Source organism: Phasianus colchicus, chromosome 1 (genome assembly GCF_987193195.1).
Source record: "Phasianus colchicus chromosome 1, bPhaCol1.hap1.1, whole genome shotgun sequence".
Lineage (NCBI taxonomy): Eukaryota > Metazoa > Chordata > Aves > Galliformes > Phasianidae > Phasianus > Phasianus colchicus.
The window spans coordinates 187714864-187735166 of NC_143436.1; the positions used below are offsets into that span (position 1 = coordinate 187714864).

Consider the following 20303-nt stretch of genomic DNA (forward strand, 5'->3'; position numbering starts at 1 on the left):
CTTTAAGGATTCCTTCAAACTCAAACCATTCTATGATTCTATGATTCTGTGAAAGTATTAGTAAAGAGACCTCGATCCTTTCAAATGCCCAGGGGCTAGGGATGAAATATCTGCTGGACATTTTAAATATCTATTTTCTTCCAGAAATCTGTCATTTCCTTTTTCTAAAATAAAAAATAAAGATTGATTAAATTTATTCTTTTTAAAATAAAATCCATCTGCTATGTCATCAAACACGTCTGGCGATTCTTAAATGCACACTGCAATTTGTGGCTCTGTAACCAGCATTTGCAATGCTGTTGGGCTCTATGGAATTTAATTACAGGATCTTTTTGTGCATGCAGGACACTATCAACAGAATTGTTTCGCTTGGTGGAAACAAAACTGCCCACAACTTCTGAGGGGCTGGGCTTCAGAACTGCCAACATATAGTCAGGGCCCATTGCGCTAGAATTATGGCTTTATAACAACCTTGTATTTACATACACTGCTGAGGCAGTAAAAACAGCAAACAGATTTTGGAGCGGCAGGCAGCCGAAACATCCCTGCAGGGCACATGCCCCTCGCCAAGGCAGGAAGGCAAGGCAAGTTAAATCAGCTCTGTGACTGCATTCCAGCAGCAAATTATGTTGACATGAGAACCATGCCTGCCCATTCCAGTAATGAAATGGGTCCATTTTCAAGAGTCCGCCCAACCTTCAGGTGGTTTCCCCATCCCACGGCTCCCTCCAGCATGAACTAGCATGCAGAGGGTGCTGGGAAAAATTCAATTGCTGTGAAACTGTGAAACAGTTCCTTAGAAAGGTTTCAATTTACTCATCATGAGATCACTGAGCAATATTGTAAATAGGCTCAAACAAATTCAACACAAGGAGCTGTTCTCATGCTTCCTCGGATGATGGCTTGAGGAATGGTTATCCTCCTTTATTAAGCATGGAGTCAATCAAAGCCACACTACGCCCATATACATGGAACAGATGTATTTTCGAGCAATTTACGTAATCTTTACGTAATGTTGCCATTGAAGAAGAGGTGACTGAATCAAAGCCAAGCATCCAGAAGAGAAGTGAGCTGAGATCTCCGCATCTGAAAATCCATAGTGTTGGGCCTTACTCTATAAAGACAAAAAATGTCTCACAGTTGGTTTTGCTCAGAATCTCACAAGATTTTGGCTCTGAAAACTAAATCAAAATGTTCTGAAGTTTAAGAATTTACTTAAGTTTAAGAAAATACAGTTCTGTGAAGTGTACCTTCATAAAAATATCCCAGTTAAAAGCACTGTGTAGGTTAGGCACCCAAAATCTCAGTTTAGTTGAAGGGTTGGAAGGATCTCTGAAGACCCTGGTACCAGCACGTGGCGGCATGAGGAGGACTGGGAATACATCCTGCAACTTCCTCCAGGACCACTGGATTCAAAGACATCACAGGTAACAGCCAAACTCTCAACTAAGAGGTAGAGCTAGAGAATGAGTGAGTGCAGAAAACCACCTGCCCCTGAGGAACCAGAAGAGAAATAAGAGAACTTTGGGGGAAGTTCTTTACAGAGAGAGTGGTGAGGTGCTGGAACAGGCTGCCCAGAGAGGTTGTGGATGCCCTGTCCTTGGAAGTGTTCAAGGCCAGATTGGATGGCGCCCTGGGGAGCCTGGTCTCGTATTAAATGTGGAGGTTGGTGGTCCTGCATGCAACAGGGGTGTTGGAGCTTCGTGATCCTTGAGGTCCCTTCCAACCCTGGCCATTCTATGATTCTTTGATTCTATGAAAACTGAAAACAATTGAAAAACAAATGAGGGAACTACATGGACACAGTTAAGCAGAAAGCCCTGGATAATAATTAAAACGTATTTTCCTTATGGAAACATGACCTAAACCACCAAAAGTAAGTGAATGGAAAGGTCTGTGCTTGCAGAAGATCTCCCTGTTGAGTATGCTACGTTTTTTTTGGACTGAAAAAATGTCCTAACCAGGACATGGCGAGTGTTGGACCTTGTCAGCTCACTAAGGCTAAATTTTAGCTTGCCAGAAAAGATGAACAATGCTTTCTGCTAATACAATGTAGGAAAGGGGGTAGAAATAGAACAGCCCTACAAGAAATGTATGTCATTTGTTTTTTTCCCACTAAGATGTTCTTATGGTTGGGGTATGCTGTGCACTAGATTATTTTACTATTGGTTCTACTACATTCAATTAGTTTACTAGTTTATTACATTAGGTTACTAGGCAGTAAGTCACTAAAACCAGATTACACATGCCATCCCTGGATAAGAAACTAGTGCCTTATTGACTTTGATATTAGACCTTGAAGCACCCAGGCTTCCAAGGAAGCTGTAAGTATATTTCAAGGGGGTTTATAATGGTGTAGACTCTCTCTTCTACATGCAGACGTGGAATCAAATTACTCACTCACTAAAGGACCAAGGTGTTTGTAGACAGCTCAGTAATTATTTGTGACAGCTTCAGAAACAGAGAAGGGCAACAGTACCACTGCATCAGTGGTGGATGTTCGAAATCACCAGCTTTGTGTATAACCTTCGCTGCTGTAAATGGGTCCCGTAAAATCTAGCTGAGAATTACAGTAATTCTAATTCTGTTGGTTTCTATAGAAATAGGATTATCCTAACAGTCAATGAATCAATTTCCTTTTGGAACATTAATGCAATGAGAAGAGGCATGGTTTCACCATTATTTATAGAGCAAACAGCTTTTACACAATTTGCAATACCTATCTGAGCTTTATAGAGTTCATGAGATTTTGTCAAGCAGGCTTCTGCATGAAACCATCTCCAACAATAAATTGTAGAGGAAAACGAGAGGGAAAACCCATAAAGCAATGCAAAACATTTACCACCAGATGGCACGCTGGTACAGGTGCCGCCGTTCTGGCAGGGATGCCGTTCGCACGCGTCGGGGTACAGCACGCAGCCGAGTTTCAGCTCCGTCAAGCCAACCACTTCTGCAAAGCTGCTGCGCTTGTTCTGCAGGGGCAGCTCGTTGTTGTTTAGGACGACTGAATCCAGGCAGCCCTGGAAGCCGCTCAAGACCTGCGTGGTTCTCTTGTCGGTCAGGCTGCGGACGTTATCCACTTGGACCTGTGCTCCAAAATAGACGGAGCTATCTGTGCTGAGGGTCTGGAAATAGAGGGGGGCTTTGCGGCGCTCCACGTAGCTGTCGTCCAGGGACAAGCTTGTGAAATTGCGATTCAGCTCCAGGAAAACTGAGTGCCAGCTGCCATCGTTGACAGCCCTGCCAGAAATTCCCAGGATCCCCGGGCCAGTCCCGCAGTCCAACTGGAACCACAGTTTGCCATCAACAATCTGTGGGAGGAAAATAGAAATCAAAGTGCTTCAGATTTCTCATCATAAGCTCTCACAGAGAATGAAAACACAGGGGACTTCCGGACTCTATGCAGCGCTAAAGATGGGCTTCTACATGATGCAGAAACAACAAAATGCTGCACTTTTATCACAAGAAATAAACACAAGGTAGTATCACTACTTAGAATGTACCCAAAGCCAGTTACTATAGGCAAACTAAACATATGGAAGAAAATAAATATGGATGTGTAACACACATCTCAGCATGGTGTGCACTTGGCCCTAACTTCAGTTCCTCTGAGGATAACAATATGATACATACAGAGGAAGGGAAAACCAGGAGGAACACTGAGGTTAAGCCAAGGGACGGTACAGCACCATTTAGGTGTGGCAAGGCTAATGAGAGCATCTGTGTTGCTCCAAGGAGCACTAAGGGTTAAGAAGCACATCTGAAATGCTTGTGTATGAACATACCCAGTATGAAGAACAGATAAGGCAAACTGGAAGCTTTTCCTTTCCCAGAGTTATATCATTGATATTAATGGCATTGCATGGGATGAGTCCCACAACTGGAGTGCTGGGATAGATGAGTTATTCTAAAGGTAATGAGGGGAAATCTCTGGTTCAGCTGCTCTCATTGCTATTGGGAGACTTCAGCTTCCCTGACATAAACTGGGAATATCATGCTGCTGTGATAAGCAAGTCTAGAGCTTGGTGAAAATCACAGAATGGTTTGGGTTGCAGGGAACCTTAAAAATAATCAAACTCCAAGTCCTCTGCTGTGGGTTGGTTGCCACCCACCAGATCACATTGCCCAGTGTCCCATCCAAACCTGCCTTGAGCACCTCCAGGGATGGGGCAACCATAACTTCTCTGGGCAGCCTGTGCCAATGCCTCACCACCCTTTGCGTAAAGTATTTCTTCCTAACTTCTTAAGTACTGAATGGGTTAATGAGGAAAAGTGCCCTCCCAGATCTGTTGTTTGCGAAAAGAGAAGGCTTCTAGATGCCCCATGCCTGCAGGAGTTCACAGCGCATTTCAACAACATCCTCAATCACATGCTTTAACTTTTTGTTTGCCCTGAAGTGGTCAAGCAATTGGACTTCATGGTCTTTGTAAGTCCTTTTTTACTAATTACTTTACTAGTTTACTATTTTAGTTCTAGTTCTGGAAATGTTCCAAGTCAGGTTGGGCAGGGCTTTGAACAATCTCTTCTAGTGAAAGATATTCCTGCCCATGGCAAAAGAGAGGGAACTTGATGATCTTTAAGATCCCCTCCAACACAACTATTCTATGATATTATGATTCCGTGGCTCCATGATTTCTCACTCTCCATAATGCCACTCACTGAAGAGAGTGGTTTTCAAGAGAAAGTGGCTGAGGGATGCTAGGTAAGAGGCAAAGTGGAGCACTGAGGGGAATGAAACATTGCTGTGCTTATCATTTAATCTGTTCATGCATCAACTGTAAAACAATACAGCCCTTCTCTTCCTGATAGCGAAGGTCTATAAGTAAAATCTGTCAAGAACTGCAGTGGGGATATAGTGATGAGAGCTGATGCAAATACTTATAGACAGATTATGAAACTCAGATTCCCTCTAATCTGAAATCCTTATCCAGGGAAAATCTGTACTAGCATGCTGGGGCAGGCCAAGTGCAGAGAGAGGGAAGAGGTCTGAAGTGCTGCTCTCTTGATTAGCAGTTTATCCAAAGATTTTTAGGTTCCTCTAATAGATGGCAGATAAGTTTAAAATGGCTGTCAGGGTTAGGAGATAATTTCTTATGACATGTTAATTGGATTCAAGATCTCTGAAAGCTCTTGCAATTATTTTACCTTTATGTCATGCTCTAGGAAGTATTTATTCCTGCAAATCCCATCTTAAGACAGTTCTGTCCCATTATTTATCCCCCTGAAAAGATCAGACGCTGTGTCCTTTAGAAGCCTTCCTTGCAGCATACCCTGCACCAGTTCATTCATGACACAATCCTATTGCTCTCACCTGGCAAAGCAAAGGTGCCAAAGATGTCAATGGATCATAGGCCAAAGACACAAGAACACACCAGTTTTGGTGGCCCACTAAGCTGGCATGGCTAGTGCAGATGTGGGAATGCTGCATGCTGTCCACGTCTTTGGACATTTTGGGCTATTTTTGCCATGGTTGACTGCGTAGTCATTTAAAACTGGGATAGCTGGTGACATCCTTTGGCATGTACCTAAAGTGGAGCTCAAACTCTTCTCTTGCAGCCACTCTGATGTGGCTTGATGGTAAAAGGAATGTTATTAATCTATAGGAATAGAGGGCACGGTTTCCAGCAAGTTAAAGTTTAAAATTATACTCTTTACCCAAGGAAAACAAATATTCCTTCAACTGCAGTGTGAGTACTGTTTGCCATTTGCCAGTGCTCCAGCCTGATTCCTCCATTGAGCTTGAGTCTATATCATACATTAAAGCAAAGGTTCCTCCTTGACAGTCATATTGTCAGCCCTTAGAGGTTCACAAAACTACCTGGAGAAAAAATATGGGTACAGTCTTGAGCTCTGATGTTCCCTGGACTTTGTGTCTCTCCTTTCTAGATCTCAGTCTCATGGCCAGCTGAATTTGAACTAGGCTGTAACCTCAAGGGAAGTGACATGAGCCAGATGGGGCACTCCCACAGTGCTCAGCTGCTTCACAAATGCTTAGGTAAGGTAGAAATAGAGATGCTAAGCACACAACAAGCTTCCTGAAAACATCCACAACCTAAAATATCCTACATAGCACCAGAGGTGACTAGAATGTAAAAAGAGCTTGAAAACATAGATTAGGTTCTCCTATGGACAGCTGGTTATTTTAAAGTCTATGACCAGTAAGATGTAATGAAATTGAGAAGAAATGAGTTCTATGATTGTAATACAATATGTTTGAGGGATGGATATTGCTTGGTACTCTCTCAGCTCAATCAAAAAAGGCTAATGGACGTGTAGAAAAATGTCTGGAACATTTTTCATCTAAAATCTTTTCTTATAGGATTCAAATCTCATCTGCCAACTATTTCTGAAGATTTAAACTGGCCCTGTTAAAGCATCTGCTCAGGAGGAATCTTAGTAAACAAGATGCTTTGATAAACTGAGATAGTTTTCTCAAGAGATGAAGCAATATTCTTTTCACCCAGTGCAGCAAAACAGTTCACAAACCTTGAAGATGCTACTCAGAAGGTCTATTCCTGTCTCAACAGGAATAAAAATTATGCGGAAAAATACATGCCAAGATACTACACTTTGAAAAATAGCCATCATTGGATAAGCAGTTAACTTTCTCCTTATTCTAAAGGCTCTTTCCTATGGAAACCATACTACTTGTGTGTAGTATACATATACCTCCCCTAAGACTACTTATACCCTGAAGGGCCTACTGCCTGCATGTCTATTACCCTGACTCACAGAACATGCTTTTCCAATTATCTTTATAAATACAACACCACATATGAGCACCTGGGATAAATATTACAGCATTTATATATGGGAAATGATGATCTAAAATATCTGTAGTGCAAATATGTTTTATACATCTTTCTCATTCATTTCTCTTTACCAGCAGATGATCTGACACACATCTGAAATGCTGTGCTTCCTCCTTTTATTAAAAAAGCACTAGTAACCCCAACCTTAGCCTAGAGTGAAAGATGGGAAGGATGGTCCAGCACTTGCAGTGCTAACCTAAGACATGATAGATATGCATGGGAATCTAGACTCTGCAGTGCTCTTCCTCTGGGAGCTCAAGCAAGTCAATAGCTTCAGGTCTCCATCAGTAAAACAAGGATAACGTCATTTCCCTACCTCACACCAGTGCTTTACGGATAAGCACATTAAAGACTCTGACATGCACAGATCCCCATAGCATTGGGACCATAAAATTACTCTCATTAAATGGATGGTCATAGACCTTGCTATAGCAGGGCAGGGAGGAAATGTTTGTTCTCTGCTGGCCCTGTGCCTCTAGCAGGAGTGAGGAACCCTAAAGAGCTCCTGTCCTGCCTGCTTAGTGGCCTGGCTGGTCAGGGAAGAGAAAGGTTCTCCACTCAAAAGGGCAAAATGATGTCTCTTCTCCTAAGCATGGAGAAGTTAACCACAGATCTTCGATTCAGCAGTTAATCTCTGGTGTTTCCATGATTCTGCATAACCACTGTGATGTTGCGGCACTGCTTCATCCTCAGAGGGGAGTCTTAGCTTAATAGCCTGGATCTTGGAACCAAGAAAAGCTGAACTTTAAGTTAACTTCTGATCAAATGAGGTACAGATTTTCATATGAAAATCCCATGAGAGGCCCACCAAGCTTTCAGCTGCCCACCTCTTTCTGAGCTTAGTTACACTGTCTCTCATTACATACATTACGAAACTGAGGTTAATACCCACTTAAACACGTACGTTATTATAGACACAGAGCTCCTCACCTACACAAAATGAGTGGAGAAGTACAAAGTACAAAGAGAAGGCTCCAAAAGGTGATGCAATCTGTTACATTTCAACAGTTTCATTCAATGAGCAAAATGGAGCCAAACACATATTGTAAATTATATTAGAATATTAGCCTGGCTAAGATGTTTGGCTAACATCCATGTTTGTGTATCAACATAGGTAATAAAACGATCAAATGGTTCTTCTGAGACCACGTTAGGCTCTCACAGTCCATCTGCAGTCACACACCATGGATACAGTGCGCTGCCTACTAATCTGTCTGGGGAAATATTTCGTTAGCTGAATTGCATTTTAGGTTTGTTTGTGTAAAACAGTATATTTAATTAAAACGTTACTTGTTTCAACTCCAGCCATAGCTGGGATCATATCCAAGCTTCAGCCTTACCCAGCATAAGCCATGCAGCGGTAATGCATTAAAATGTATAATACACACTTAACTAAACCATGCAAAGTTTCATATAACTATCTGGATGGGAGAACATATGCTTGCCTTTTACTATTAAATAGCTACATTTCTGGCATGAAGATAAACTCTTCCTTTACCCATTTTTAATTCTTTAAATTCTAAAAATCAAATTGAATCTCAATGATATTCCTTTAAAAAAAAAAATTAATTGTGTAATTTTCTCCTGGAAGGGCCTCACTGTGCTTTAAATTGTTAACTCTTATTTTTCCCAGACAGAAGCTCTGACTGGGAGCATCAAATATGGACTCTGGAAATGGTTATACTGTGTTATGCACATGAAATCCTTCCAGAGAAGAAAGAAAAAGCCATCCACCTACAACTCATTTTTCTCCAATTGTCTTAAAAGCAAGAGTGAACAATGAAAAAGTGGCTAGCCTCTCAAAATCAATGGATGAGTTCCTTTATTTGAAACAGCTGAATAAATAACACCCTTATTATATTGCATCAACACAGTGTAACTGGTAGGCTTTCAGCAAGCAGTTTGCTCTACAGAATTGATAATTCGTCCAAGGACACTGTGTTATGATTATGAAATATTTCCATCCCTAGAGTTATCATAAATGTATGAGATCCCCAAATTAAGCTGGTCATTTAAACAGTGAAAACCATATTGCAGCATTAAATTTTAAATAGACTGCAATGGAGGGGACTTGCTTGAAAAAATCAATGCCACTGCATTCCCCAGCAGTGCTGTTGTTTTCTGCCTGTTCTCCCATGGGTTCGTACCACACGGTGGGTCTAAACTTCCAGCTCTACCTTTGTTTGGGCTCAGTGTTGGTGCTAGGCCCTCTGGTGCTAAACCATCAAGACACTTAAGTACATGCTTAAAATTAAGTTATGTGAGTTGTTCCAATTGCCTTCAAATACAGGAAGTTAAGCAAGTGATTAAGTGCTTTGCTGGAGTGGTGCCAGGGTGCTCAAAAGAGCACAAGATCCCATTTTTTATCCTCTATTTGGAAAGCTTCTCCTCATGTTTAATTTAATTGAAAGCAATGCTCAAATGATAACAACTTCACATTTATAGACCTCTAATTAATCTACTTAATGGTCTCATTTCTGAGTGCCTCCCTATCTTGCAACATACGTATCTGTTTAAAAGAAAAAAAAAAAAAGCTCAACCTCTGGGTTACAAATGAAAATACATGCTTGGAAAGTTTAAGGCTAACTCACTTGAAACATCTCAGTAAGAGATCCCAAAGTGCAGTTCATGAGCCAGGTGATATCCCTGAAGAGCCCTGCTATGGCTACATCCCTTGAGCACAGCACCGGCTGTCTGTCACAATGAACCTTTATAAGACCTTAGTCTGATGTTACTTTGCTAAATGAGCTTCATGAACAAAAGTACCAATTCCTGACGAAGTGAAACCACATCTCCACAAACACATCAAATGTAATGCACTTCTTTAAACCTCATGCTTAAACAATCTAAGGGCCAGACCTGGGAAAAAGGACCTACCCACTACAACAGCAAGTCCTTCCCTAACCTAAAAGATGAAAAATAAAGTGCAAGGCTTTAAGCAGGGATTTTCTTGTGTCATTCCCTGCCTGATGCATTGGAGATAGTGGCACTCTTGCATCTATAGCACTGCATAGATAATCCTGGACCTTTCCTATCAAACGTGTGAGGTGTTCAAAGATCTTTGTTAAGTGCTACGAGGTGGGTTCAGATCTGGAAATCCTTCTTAGGAAGCAAAAAAGAGGTTAACTTGTGAGACAGGAGCAGAATATCAACTGCTCTTGTCATTGCTCTTTCAATTACCTTTCTTTCTTCCCAGTATCTTTGAAAGCAAAATGATTAACTGATTGTGGGAACCATGACCAAACCCACAACATTTCTAGCCAATAACTATGAATCCAACCCAGACAACTGCAATGACTGGCTCTCATTTATTTTTATATAATAGTACCAGAGATTTATCAATTTAGAGGAAAAATTCCCAACTTCAAATGGAAATTTCATTTGGTTGCCTACAAGCCAAACATTAGGGAACTTCTCCATGAGTTGAACAGCCTGAGCTCAGTCCATTAACATCAACATATCTCCCATTTTTAGCCTGAAGCACTATCCAGGTCATATGGGAATACAGGTGGCAGGAGAGGGAAGGACAATGCCAGTACTGAATCCTAGCAACTAGGTCTATTTCCAGCATACCATCAAATAAGCTTCATGTGATGTCTGGTTTCCAAACTGATGGAAACATATCCTATAGACTTAGGTGGTTGGCTTAACTGAAGCAACTATGATTCTCAGCATGCTTTCTCTTAAAGCCTGAATTACTTGGGGGCTCAGGACTACTTCCCTGAACAAAGCCCTGATAAATTGTGTATAGAATTTTGCTGTGGAAATCCTTTTACTTTTCACCACAACAAAGGTTAGTGCTCTTACATCCATCCACTCTTTCCCTAAAATTAGGTATAGTACTAATGGTAACAAAAATTGTAATAATTTAATCACTTGAAATAAACTAAATGGAAAGGTAGATGGTATGCTTGCACTGCAGAGTCCTCTCTTTTATAATATTTGAAATAAAATGTTATCTAGAACAGGCACAATTTTTACAACATCATTGTCCTGACCTTCTTGACTTCCTAATTAACGACAGTTTTATACAGTAAACTCTAACAAACTCTCCTATATTCACTCTAACACAATTTCAGTCTGCCTATGTATCATCTCCTATTATTTTCAAGTGGTACTTTTCAGCAGGGCCATTTGTTTTTTTTTTCCCAAGAGTTTTTCAAAACTAATCTGCAATGTTCTTTACTGATGTATAGCAAGAGCACCCACAATGAAGGCTTCAAAAAAGGTCTTCAAGCTTTGCCCAGATAGGTTGTGGATGCCCCATCCCTGGAGGCATTCAAGGCCAGGCTGGATGTGGCTCTGGGCAGCCTCGTCTAGGAGTTGGTGACCCTGCACATAGCAGGGGGGCTGAAACTAAATGATCTTTGAGGTCCTTTCAACCCAGGTCATTCTATGATTCTATGATAAGCATTGTCTTGTACAAATCTCAGCACTGCTGAGAATTCTCAGAGAATGAAAGACAGTATTCCTGTGCATGAAATAATTCAGTCCTACAGCTATAAAATCATTTGTTGCCCATTAATAACTCATCTAGCAATTTTAACATTACCTAAGCATTCAGCCAAAAGAAATTTGAAGATTACAAATACAGATACAAAAGGCATTGTGCTATTTCTCCCACTGTTGAATTACAGGTCATGGATGAATTATGAAAGTTAGCATCTTTGTTTTGTACCTTAGAGACTCTAGCAGTAATACTATACACAGGCTCTTGGATGAGCCCAGCACTCCCTTTCTATCCAGAAGATATTGTCATTCTACAAAAGCCCAACAAAGAATAGAAATCTTATCAATTAAACAATGATTGGCAATCAATCTTCAGCTACTTCATGCCTCTCTTGCCAATTTTAATTCGCAGAGTGTAGAAATCTACTTATTCAGTAGGAGAGATTCTCTAAGCAGTTGGGTTCTGGAATTAATTTGACAGCAGCATGGGCATATTCTCTAACCACAGACATGGACACAGGGGAAGAGAAGCTATTTCAGCATGTGTCATTTGGACTATATGGTCATATAAATGGACAAATCTTACATCTTGTGCAGACCAGCTGCTGCATGCAAACACATATAATATTCTTAAAATGAACAGCACCCAATTGAGCATTTTCCAGGTAAAGTACCACTAACAAGCTGGGTTTTGGTTGCAGTTGCAGACACTGTTGAAATTGGTGTTTTTCCCTGTTAGTATGAAACAGATCAGACTTCATGTTCTCAATCTACAGCTGAAATGAGAACAACATTCCCCAAATCAAGAGTCAACTGAAAATATGTAATCAAGAAAAACAACTGCAGAAAAGATATGTTATTTTAATTACCTTCAGAATTATACAGGGATTCGCTCTGGTGTACATTATAATCCCATTGCTTTGCAGGGTTCGCAGACGTAGAGCCAACTTGAATTCCTCTTTCTTGCTGTTTTCAGAAACGCGGTATTTAATGTAACTATTCCCAGCAAAGCTAAGGGAAGTGTGGCCTGAAATAACCATTTTGAAAAGACACATGTTCTTTTAGTGACACACAAAATATTCCTCAGCTGTCAAACTAATTAAAGAATTTAAAGAGCTAATGAGAATTTTTAGGAAGAAACTTGTAAATAACACCCAACTGTGATGGGAAAAAAGCTTGCACCTACTACAAATATATATTGCATTTTTTAGGAAATTATTTTTCACGGGAGAGGGATAGCTCTGTTTCTCCAAACTTAAAAAAAAAAAAAAAAAGTGATTACTTCCAAGCATTCAGCATTCTTAAGGCTATCTACCCCTGAGCGCACCTATCTCTCCTCTCTTGATAACAAAGAGAGTCCAAAATGGCCAAGATTATACATCAGGCAATTGAATTATAGGTAGAAGGCCAGGTCTGAGTGGATGCCAGTCAAAGCTGTACAGTCAGTTCCCTGCAAGCACTGCCCAGAATCACAATGAAACAACATAGTATTTCCTGCGTTTTCTTGGAGATAACACCCTATGTGCTGTCATACAGCTCTGGCACCACCGATGTCAATGGAAGGCTCTGCACCACACCTCTTTATATCCCAGGGAAAAAAACAGCTGCAGAGAACTAACAAATGTCCTGCAAGTTGTTTTTTGGAATGGTGCAGTGTTTTTATTAATAAAGACTGGAATTTTGGTAATCAAAATTACAAGCAGAAGAGTTATCTACAGAGCTCTGTCCATGGCAAGACAACATCAGGCATAACAGCCTCTAGAAACATCCCTTTATTTTTCTCAGCAGCCTGTTTTACTGATCAGGGATTCAACCAAGTCTGTTTCAACAAGAAACTGCACTATGCATTAAACGTCATACAGCCTTATATATAAAAAGCCAATTGCTATGAAGAGATACACTGAGTGCCAGTGCTGAGAAAGGTTAAACAGTACGTCTTCTGTTGACTTCAGTGGCACCTCTACCTACAAAAGAAGAATGACAACATCTTTTTTCTTCAAGTACATCCCCCATTCCTGCTGTGATGTGCACCTGAGCATTCGCCAAGCTTCCCTGGCGGGCACTGGCAGATGAAAGGTCTCCGGTTAGCTTCGTACCCCACACACTGCATGTCCCCCGGGCACGGCTTCTCCAGACAGGGATCGTTAGACCCTGGGCACAGTCCTCCTGCAATAAGTTAAAGTACTGTCAGGGACACAGTGTGAAACAGGATCTTTAGCAGCACAGATGTAATAAAAGAAAGACAATTATTGATCTCGAACTTCAGTACAAGCCAAGCATGGCTTAATAATGCTAATAACAATTAAGCAAAAGTAATCAGGGAAGAGATGCTCTTCAGACAATTACTTAGCAAAACACTGTTATGATTCCTAAAAAGATGCCCTAAAATCCATAGCAAAATATTATGAGAACCAGCTGTTCTGAATAGCAACCAGTTGTTGCTATTCATCGGTGCTGTGATGCTCAGGTCAGTCATTTACTCCCAAAGCCTCCCATACAGGGAGTTTAGGGATACCAGGAAACAAATTACTTGAAGCTGTGTGTTCCTTTAGTCTCAGCACACTCATGGGAAGTAAATTTTAGGGAGTTAGAGTTCCACAGGAGACTGAATAAGAAAAAAACACATTTCATAATATGGAATCAAACCTTGCCCAAGAAAGTGTGAATTCAGAACTACTAGTAACTTTAAAAAGGATTCAGATGGAGGAACAGCTGTATACAGTATTTTAAATTTGCTTAGAATAGTGTTTTTTTAATTGCATTAAGGATATTTGAAACCTCCTAAATTTTAACACGCAACATGCTGAACACATCATGGGTTTACCTGAATCCCCATCAATGTCAAATTTCTTGGATAAAACTTCTCTACAACTTTTCAGAATGCCTAAATGTTCCAACTGTCTGATCTTAAAATGTTTGCAAACACTTTGTACTATACTGCAAAACATAATACAACTACTGACGCTCAATATAGGAATTCTCCTATGAATTTCTCAACAGTTAACATTTGTCGACTGTAATAAAGAATTTAGTACATTTGGGGTCAGCTTCTACCTCTGGATGTCTGTATGCAACTGCTATGAACGTACACTCTTTCAACCACAGGAAAAGGCATCCATGCCATTGCTTCTACTGACTTGCAGTCAGGGCTTGAACTGAGAGAGAGTCAGCTGCTGGAATTGAATTTTTGCTTATCAAAGTCATTTATTTAAAGTAGCTCATGCAGGTGGTGATTTTAATGATAGAATTTCAGCCCCTTCCTACCCATCACTTTCTGAATATTGGCCATTCTTTTTTTATTGCAGAACCTCAAATCGTGTTCAAATACTATTTTATTTTTGGAGCATATGTATTTTATTTACAATTTATACAGGAAAAAATCAACCTGTCATAAAGTACACCTCCCAAAGTAATGGAGGAAGAACCTTGTTGCTTTAACACTAGCACAAGACAAGCAGGCCTCATTCAGAGCACAGCTGAAATTAGTTGTACTATAAGTATTTTCTGGAAAAAGAAAAATCACTGCTGCAGGTACAAAATGGACACAGGGTGACTACAAACAGGGGAAGGACTGTAAATGCCTTGCTTCATGTACAGCAGTCAATTTAATCTTCAACATCCTCCTCTCCTTTGTCAAACATTTGTTTGAGAGGTCTGTGCAGTAAACCATTTACAGTACTGCCTGTAGCACTGTTAGAAAATGGCAATCTTTATTAATCAGTTTAGTAGGTAACATTAGCAGGAAAAACAGCTCCAATATACAGCCACACCTTAAGTCTTATAAAATCAAGAAAAAAATACCATTTAATAGGATTTAACAGTGCAGAATTATATTCTATTCAAATTTACTTTACGGAATTTAAGCAAGAATACAATGTTTTCTATGGCTTATTTTTTTCACTGATTCTCTGATTCAATAGCAAGTAATTATTGTTCCTGAAATTATATTGTATGGTAAATATTCCACTGGCTGGCTTGTATGCTTTGCTTGGTTCTGTAGACTCTCTTAATTTATTGTTGTGCGATGAACACACCATACTATGCTGAGTGCATGGCATCTCTCTTCTCTGAATAGGCTTCCACCTTTTGTGAGGCTGCAATTCAAGCACGTTCAAAGCAGCTGGCAGACAGTCATTGGAGGAAAGCTGTACAGCACGTCAGTGAGGAGCAGAGAGGGACAGCGAGTTTCCTCAATGAAGCTCCACAAATTTTCATAACCCTTAACCTATGACTGCATCTTTGTCGCGAAGCAATAAAGCAGTAGGTTACATTGCTATCTATCTCTGTCAGTTTTTTAGCTGATTCAAGCTCTGATTTGTACTTCAGAGTCATCTTTCCACAGTCAAAAAATACACAGAAAGGATCTAACATATTTAGGATATCTGGAAATACACTAAAGAACTGCTTATCCTGGCAGGCTGAGAATAGTTCTGCTAAGCTACAAGCAAATCAACTTTTTATTCATCATACTGCAGCAGGATTTCATAGCTGTCAACAAAGTTTTAAAATATTCAGAGCTGGGAGAAGAAATGCTTTGTGTCTGTCTGTACGGTTATAAGTACAGAAGTTACAAATCTGCATTACTGCGTTGCTCGAGCTAACACGCATTTTCAGGCTTGATTTCACAACTGTACGAAGCAAAATTGTGAAATCGTTCAAGGGTGCGTTGTCCACATCAAAGATTTACAGCCTGAGGTTTAAAAACGTTTTTTTTCTAATGTTGCATTTCCACTCTGAAGAACAGTCTATTTACCATTCCATAGAGATCCAAGAAATATGGATTTGATCACTTTTTTTTTCCTAGGCAAGTCCAGAATATCCACAGAGATCCCCTTAAACTCACATTAGTATTAATAGAGCAGCTGTCTGCAAGGTATCCCAGAAATACATGGCATAGCTTCATCCAGAGCATGGCAGGGAAGGCAGAAGTGGCCTATTTGATCTTGACAAATCACCTTCAGTTTTACCTGTCTGAGTGAAGGTACAGAGCCATGCTGGAGCTTGAAGAGCTGCAGCCTGTGGGAAGCCCATGCAGGATCAGTTTGGGAATGATGGCATCCCTTGGGATGGATGGCATCCTGTGGGAGGGAGCCACATGGAGAAGAGAAGGACCATGGAGCAGTGGCAGAGGCCAAGCGTTATGGACTGAACAGAACTCCCATTGCCCATTGTCCTGCACTGTGCAGGGGGAGGAGGTAGGATGGGGGGGAAGGAATTTGCAGTTTGCTTTTAGTTCCCATTGCTCTAGTCTAGTAAATTACATTATTTCCTTATGCTAAGACTGTTTTGCCCTTGAAGATAATTGGTGAGTGATCTCCTTGTCCTTATCTCAACTCATGAACCTTTTTTTCAACGTATTTTCTCCCTCTATTCTTTTGAGGAGGGGGCATGAAAAAGTGGCGTGGTGGACTTCAGCTGGCCATGAGTGTGGGACCACCGCAAGTGCAGAGGGAAGACAATATCTATATTCCTGTTGAGCTCCAATTCGTATGGTATACATATAAATCTATATGCCACAAACATTGTTCTACACAAGTCAGCCACATGTTTCATTAAGCTCAAGGGCACTCAGTTGCACAGTGTGTCCTAATGAATCAGAGTTTCTCACAGTTTTAGAAGAATGGACAAGTTCGACCACTATTCAGTCACAGCTTTCCTTAAGACCCAGGTGATAGATAGCAGTTTCCATTCCTCTCAATTCTACAGGCATGGTGCCACTTCATTCTTTGGCTCCCGTGTGTTTCATACAAGATGGTATGTTCTCAGAGTAGGTCTTAAAATGGGGAATATTGTCAGGGAAAAAATCTCCTACACAAGTGCAATGTTAGAAGGGCCTGAAGACAAACTAACCAAAAGTATCAAATAAATCTGCAAAGGTCTTTGTTCCCAAACCATTTCTTTACTTTTCCTTGTTACCTTGCCAGGAGAACTCAAGAGTACAAGTGAGATTCCTGGAAACAGAGAAAGCAGAGGAAGGCCTACAAGGACAGCCTGAGAGTGCTGGGGCTGCTCAGCTGGAGAAGAGAAGGCTGCTAGGTGACATGAGGGTGGCTTTTCAGTATCTAAAGCAGAGCTATAGGAAAGAAGGGGACAGACTCTTTAGCAGGGTCTGTGGTGACAGAACAAGTGGAAATGGTTTCAAGATCAAAGAGGGTAGGTTTATGTTATAGATATAAGGAAAAAATCTTTTGCTATGAGGATGGTGAGGCACTGAAACAGGCTGCTAAGAGATGTGGTTGATGCCTCATCCCTGGAGACTTTCACGGCGAGGCCCTGGGCAACCTGACCTAGCTGTGGATGCTCCCGTTCATTGCAGGGGAGTTGGACTACATGGCTCTCAGAGGACCCTTCCAACTCTAAGGATACTATGATTCTAAGTTCAGAATCCTGGTATTAGGACAGGGGTTGGATTTCTTATCTCGGTACTGCAAAATACTCTGGTCTTCAAGAGCCAGTGTGTGCTTTGAAGACATAGACCACCTCTCAAGATTAGGTTCTATATTAATACCAGATCTTATAATGCATCACAGTTTATGATTTCTTCTTGTCAGAACATTCACAAAACGCTAGAAGTGGCTTCATAAAATCTGAATTGCCTGGTTTCACGATAAAGTGGTGCAAGACTGCTATTCACTTGATTAAATAACGTGAATGTCCGCACTTTTGTTGAACACTTCTGGGTCTATTAGAAAAATTCTTTCAAACTATTAAGCCAGAACCATATTAAACACTTGAAATGGAATTCATCTCCTCTAACTTTAGGGCATGATTCATCTGACTGATTTTAGACATTTGGGGAGAGATTTATCACATCATTAAAAAAACTTCATTCTTTCCACTGTCTGGAAATGGGGCCTGGAGTGACCAGCTCACATGTATATATATACCCACATTTGTCAAGATGATTTCAATCAAGTCTTCTCCCATAAACATATTAATGGAACCTCCATTTGTAAGACTGTAACACAGAATTGCACTATAGCAAAGCAGCCACAAGAAAACCTACTTTTTCCTGCATCCTTGTCTTAACACAAAAGAATTACCTTGCCACATGAAGAAATAAAGAATTGAAATAGATTTCTGCTTCTGAAAAATGAGAATGTCACGAGAGCTATTTATTATATATATTTACTCTGGTCCTCCTGTCTTTGCTTCCCACAAACACTGACAGATGTTTTCATACCTTATGTCATGTGATGGGGGATTGGCAAGATTGGCAATTGCATAGCCCCTGTAGCTACACTGAAATCCCAGTTTGTTATAATATTTTTCATATAAACACAAGCAGAAGAGCCAGAAATCTAAGGAGACAGTCTGTTACTGGAAAAAAATTATAGTTCAATTTTATTGATTTTAAAGGCTTAGATTGATACCCCTGAACTTTCGAACTTACCCTTCCAGAACGGAGCTGCTGATCCTCACAAGTTCACACACTGCATGCTTTACAGTCTCCCTGCATTTTTATGTTAGATAACTCTGTTTGCTCACAAAGGTAATCTAGGTAAGCTATGCACAGCTGGCACGCATAAATTGTGCATATCTATGACATCTGACAGTGGGAAAATCTCTCCAAGTATGATACATATTTCAAGAATGAGTGAATTAGCTCAAACTCAAGCTTCTCTGGGTTATAATTGAATCAGACCACTGAAAACATATGGAATATTTTTAATGGGTTTGTCATATTTCAAGCTATTAATATTTACTGGACTGGATCATTAAACTATCCTAGTAACAAAGAAAGTATAATGCTTTTATTATTTGATAATATCTTGCTAATGCATTCCTGTAAAAGGAAGCACAATAGGTGTATTCCACTATTCTGTGCTCTTTTTCTTGTTTTGCCACATTTATGTCCATGTACAAAGGATCAAAAGAAGCATTTGGATTTTTCTGATCAAAGGAAGTATTTGGATTTTCCTGACTCTTTCACTGGGCCTACTCTTCACAAAAGTAGTGCCATACCCAAGTTCTCTAATTAATATATCCTCAGAAGTCCGTGTTAACCTCCTAAGTGACAAAACACAGTATGTGTCTGTATTTATCTAAAGAGCAAGGCACTTCTCCTGGCTCCTTTGATTAAAAAAATTAAAGTGCACAAAGTATTAACTAATGTTGAGAAGGGCAAATCATGTTTGTTTTTTTTTTTTAACTTCCTAACAAGGTCTCTTATCTCTGTACGAGTAACAAGCACCAAGGCTTTCATCTGCCTAGTGAGCTATGTGTTTAGATCAGCAGCTCTGGACACATTTTTGTTGGACTCAAGGTGCACTAGGTCACCTCAAAGCATCAGCATCACCCACAGGAAATGGGCACAGAGCAGCTTCAGCTCTGTGGGACCCTTCCAGCCTCCCAGCTGGACCAGGGAATGCCTGCACCAATGGCTCCCAACTGCAGGCTTTATGGCCAGGATAGATGGTCCCAAGGCTATGGACCACAGGTGGTAATTTTGGCAGCCTGAAATATTTTTTGAGGATTGATTGGTACATAATAGAAAAAAATGGGAAATCGCTGTCCCAGCTGATTTTTTTTGTGCTTTCAGTGCAAGTGTGCTGAGCAGGGAGAAAGGAGAGAGCTGCTGGATCAGAACCGTACCACTCTGTAAAGCCAATTTTGGGAGCTAGGCTAACAGATTACGAGGCACATCCACTCACTACTAGTTTCTGAAGGGAATATACATCATTATTGACTTTAATAAGTAGTGAAATGAAATTATACACAGTGCAAATCCTGGCTGCCAGAAAAACAATTTCTGACACAGCGAGGGCCATAGCCATCCCTATGGAGATGAGGATTTGTGATTTCTGGGTACATAAATGAGACAAAGCTGTGATTTAGAGAATATAAAAAGTATTTTGCAGACAATGCTGTTGCACTGGCTCCAGGACTCAGGTTGGGGATACTGCAGCACTGTCCCTTTCCAACCTGTGAAAATCCCTTTTTATTTCAGAGCCTTTCATGTGTAACAAAAAGACAAGTACTGTTATAATAGAAATATCTGTTCAGAACATAGAATGCTATTACTTAAAAACTGATCAAATA

General features: G+C 40.4%; 1 protein-coding gene across 4 annotated transcripts in view; it reads right to left on the reverse strand.

The window, feature by feature from the left end:
• FAT3 (FAT atypical cadherin 3) overlaps positions 1 to 20303 on the reverse strand; it is a 401703-nt gene that overhangs the window by 19536 nt on the left and 361864 nt on the right. For all 4 annotated transcript variants that reach the window (XM_090134047.1, XM_090134044.1, XM_090134046.1 and 1 more), the window contains 3 exons: positions 13293 to 13427; positions 12131 to 12288; positions 2843 to 3311 (listed from right to left, as the gene is read on the reverse strand). In XM_090134047.1, the coding sequence (XP_089990173.1) occupies positions 2843 to 3311; positions 12131 to 12288; positions 13293 to 13427 (762 nt within the window). The remainder of the gene's footprint in view (positions 1 to 2842; positions 3312 to 12130; positions 12289 to 13292; positions 13428 to 20303) is intronic.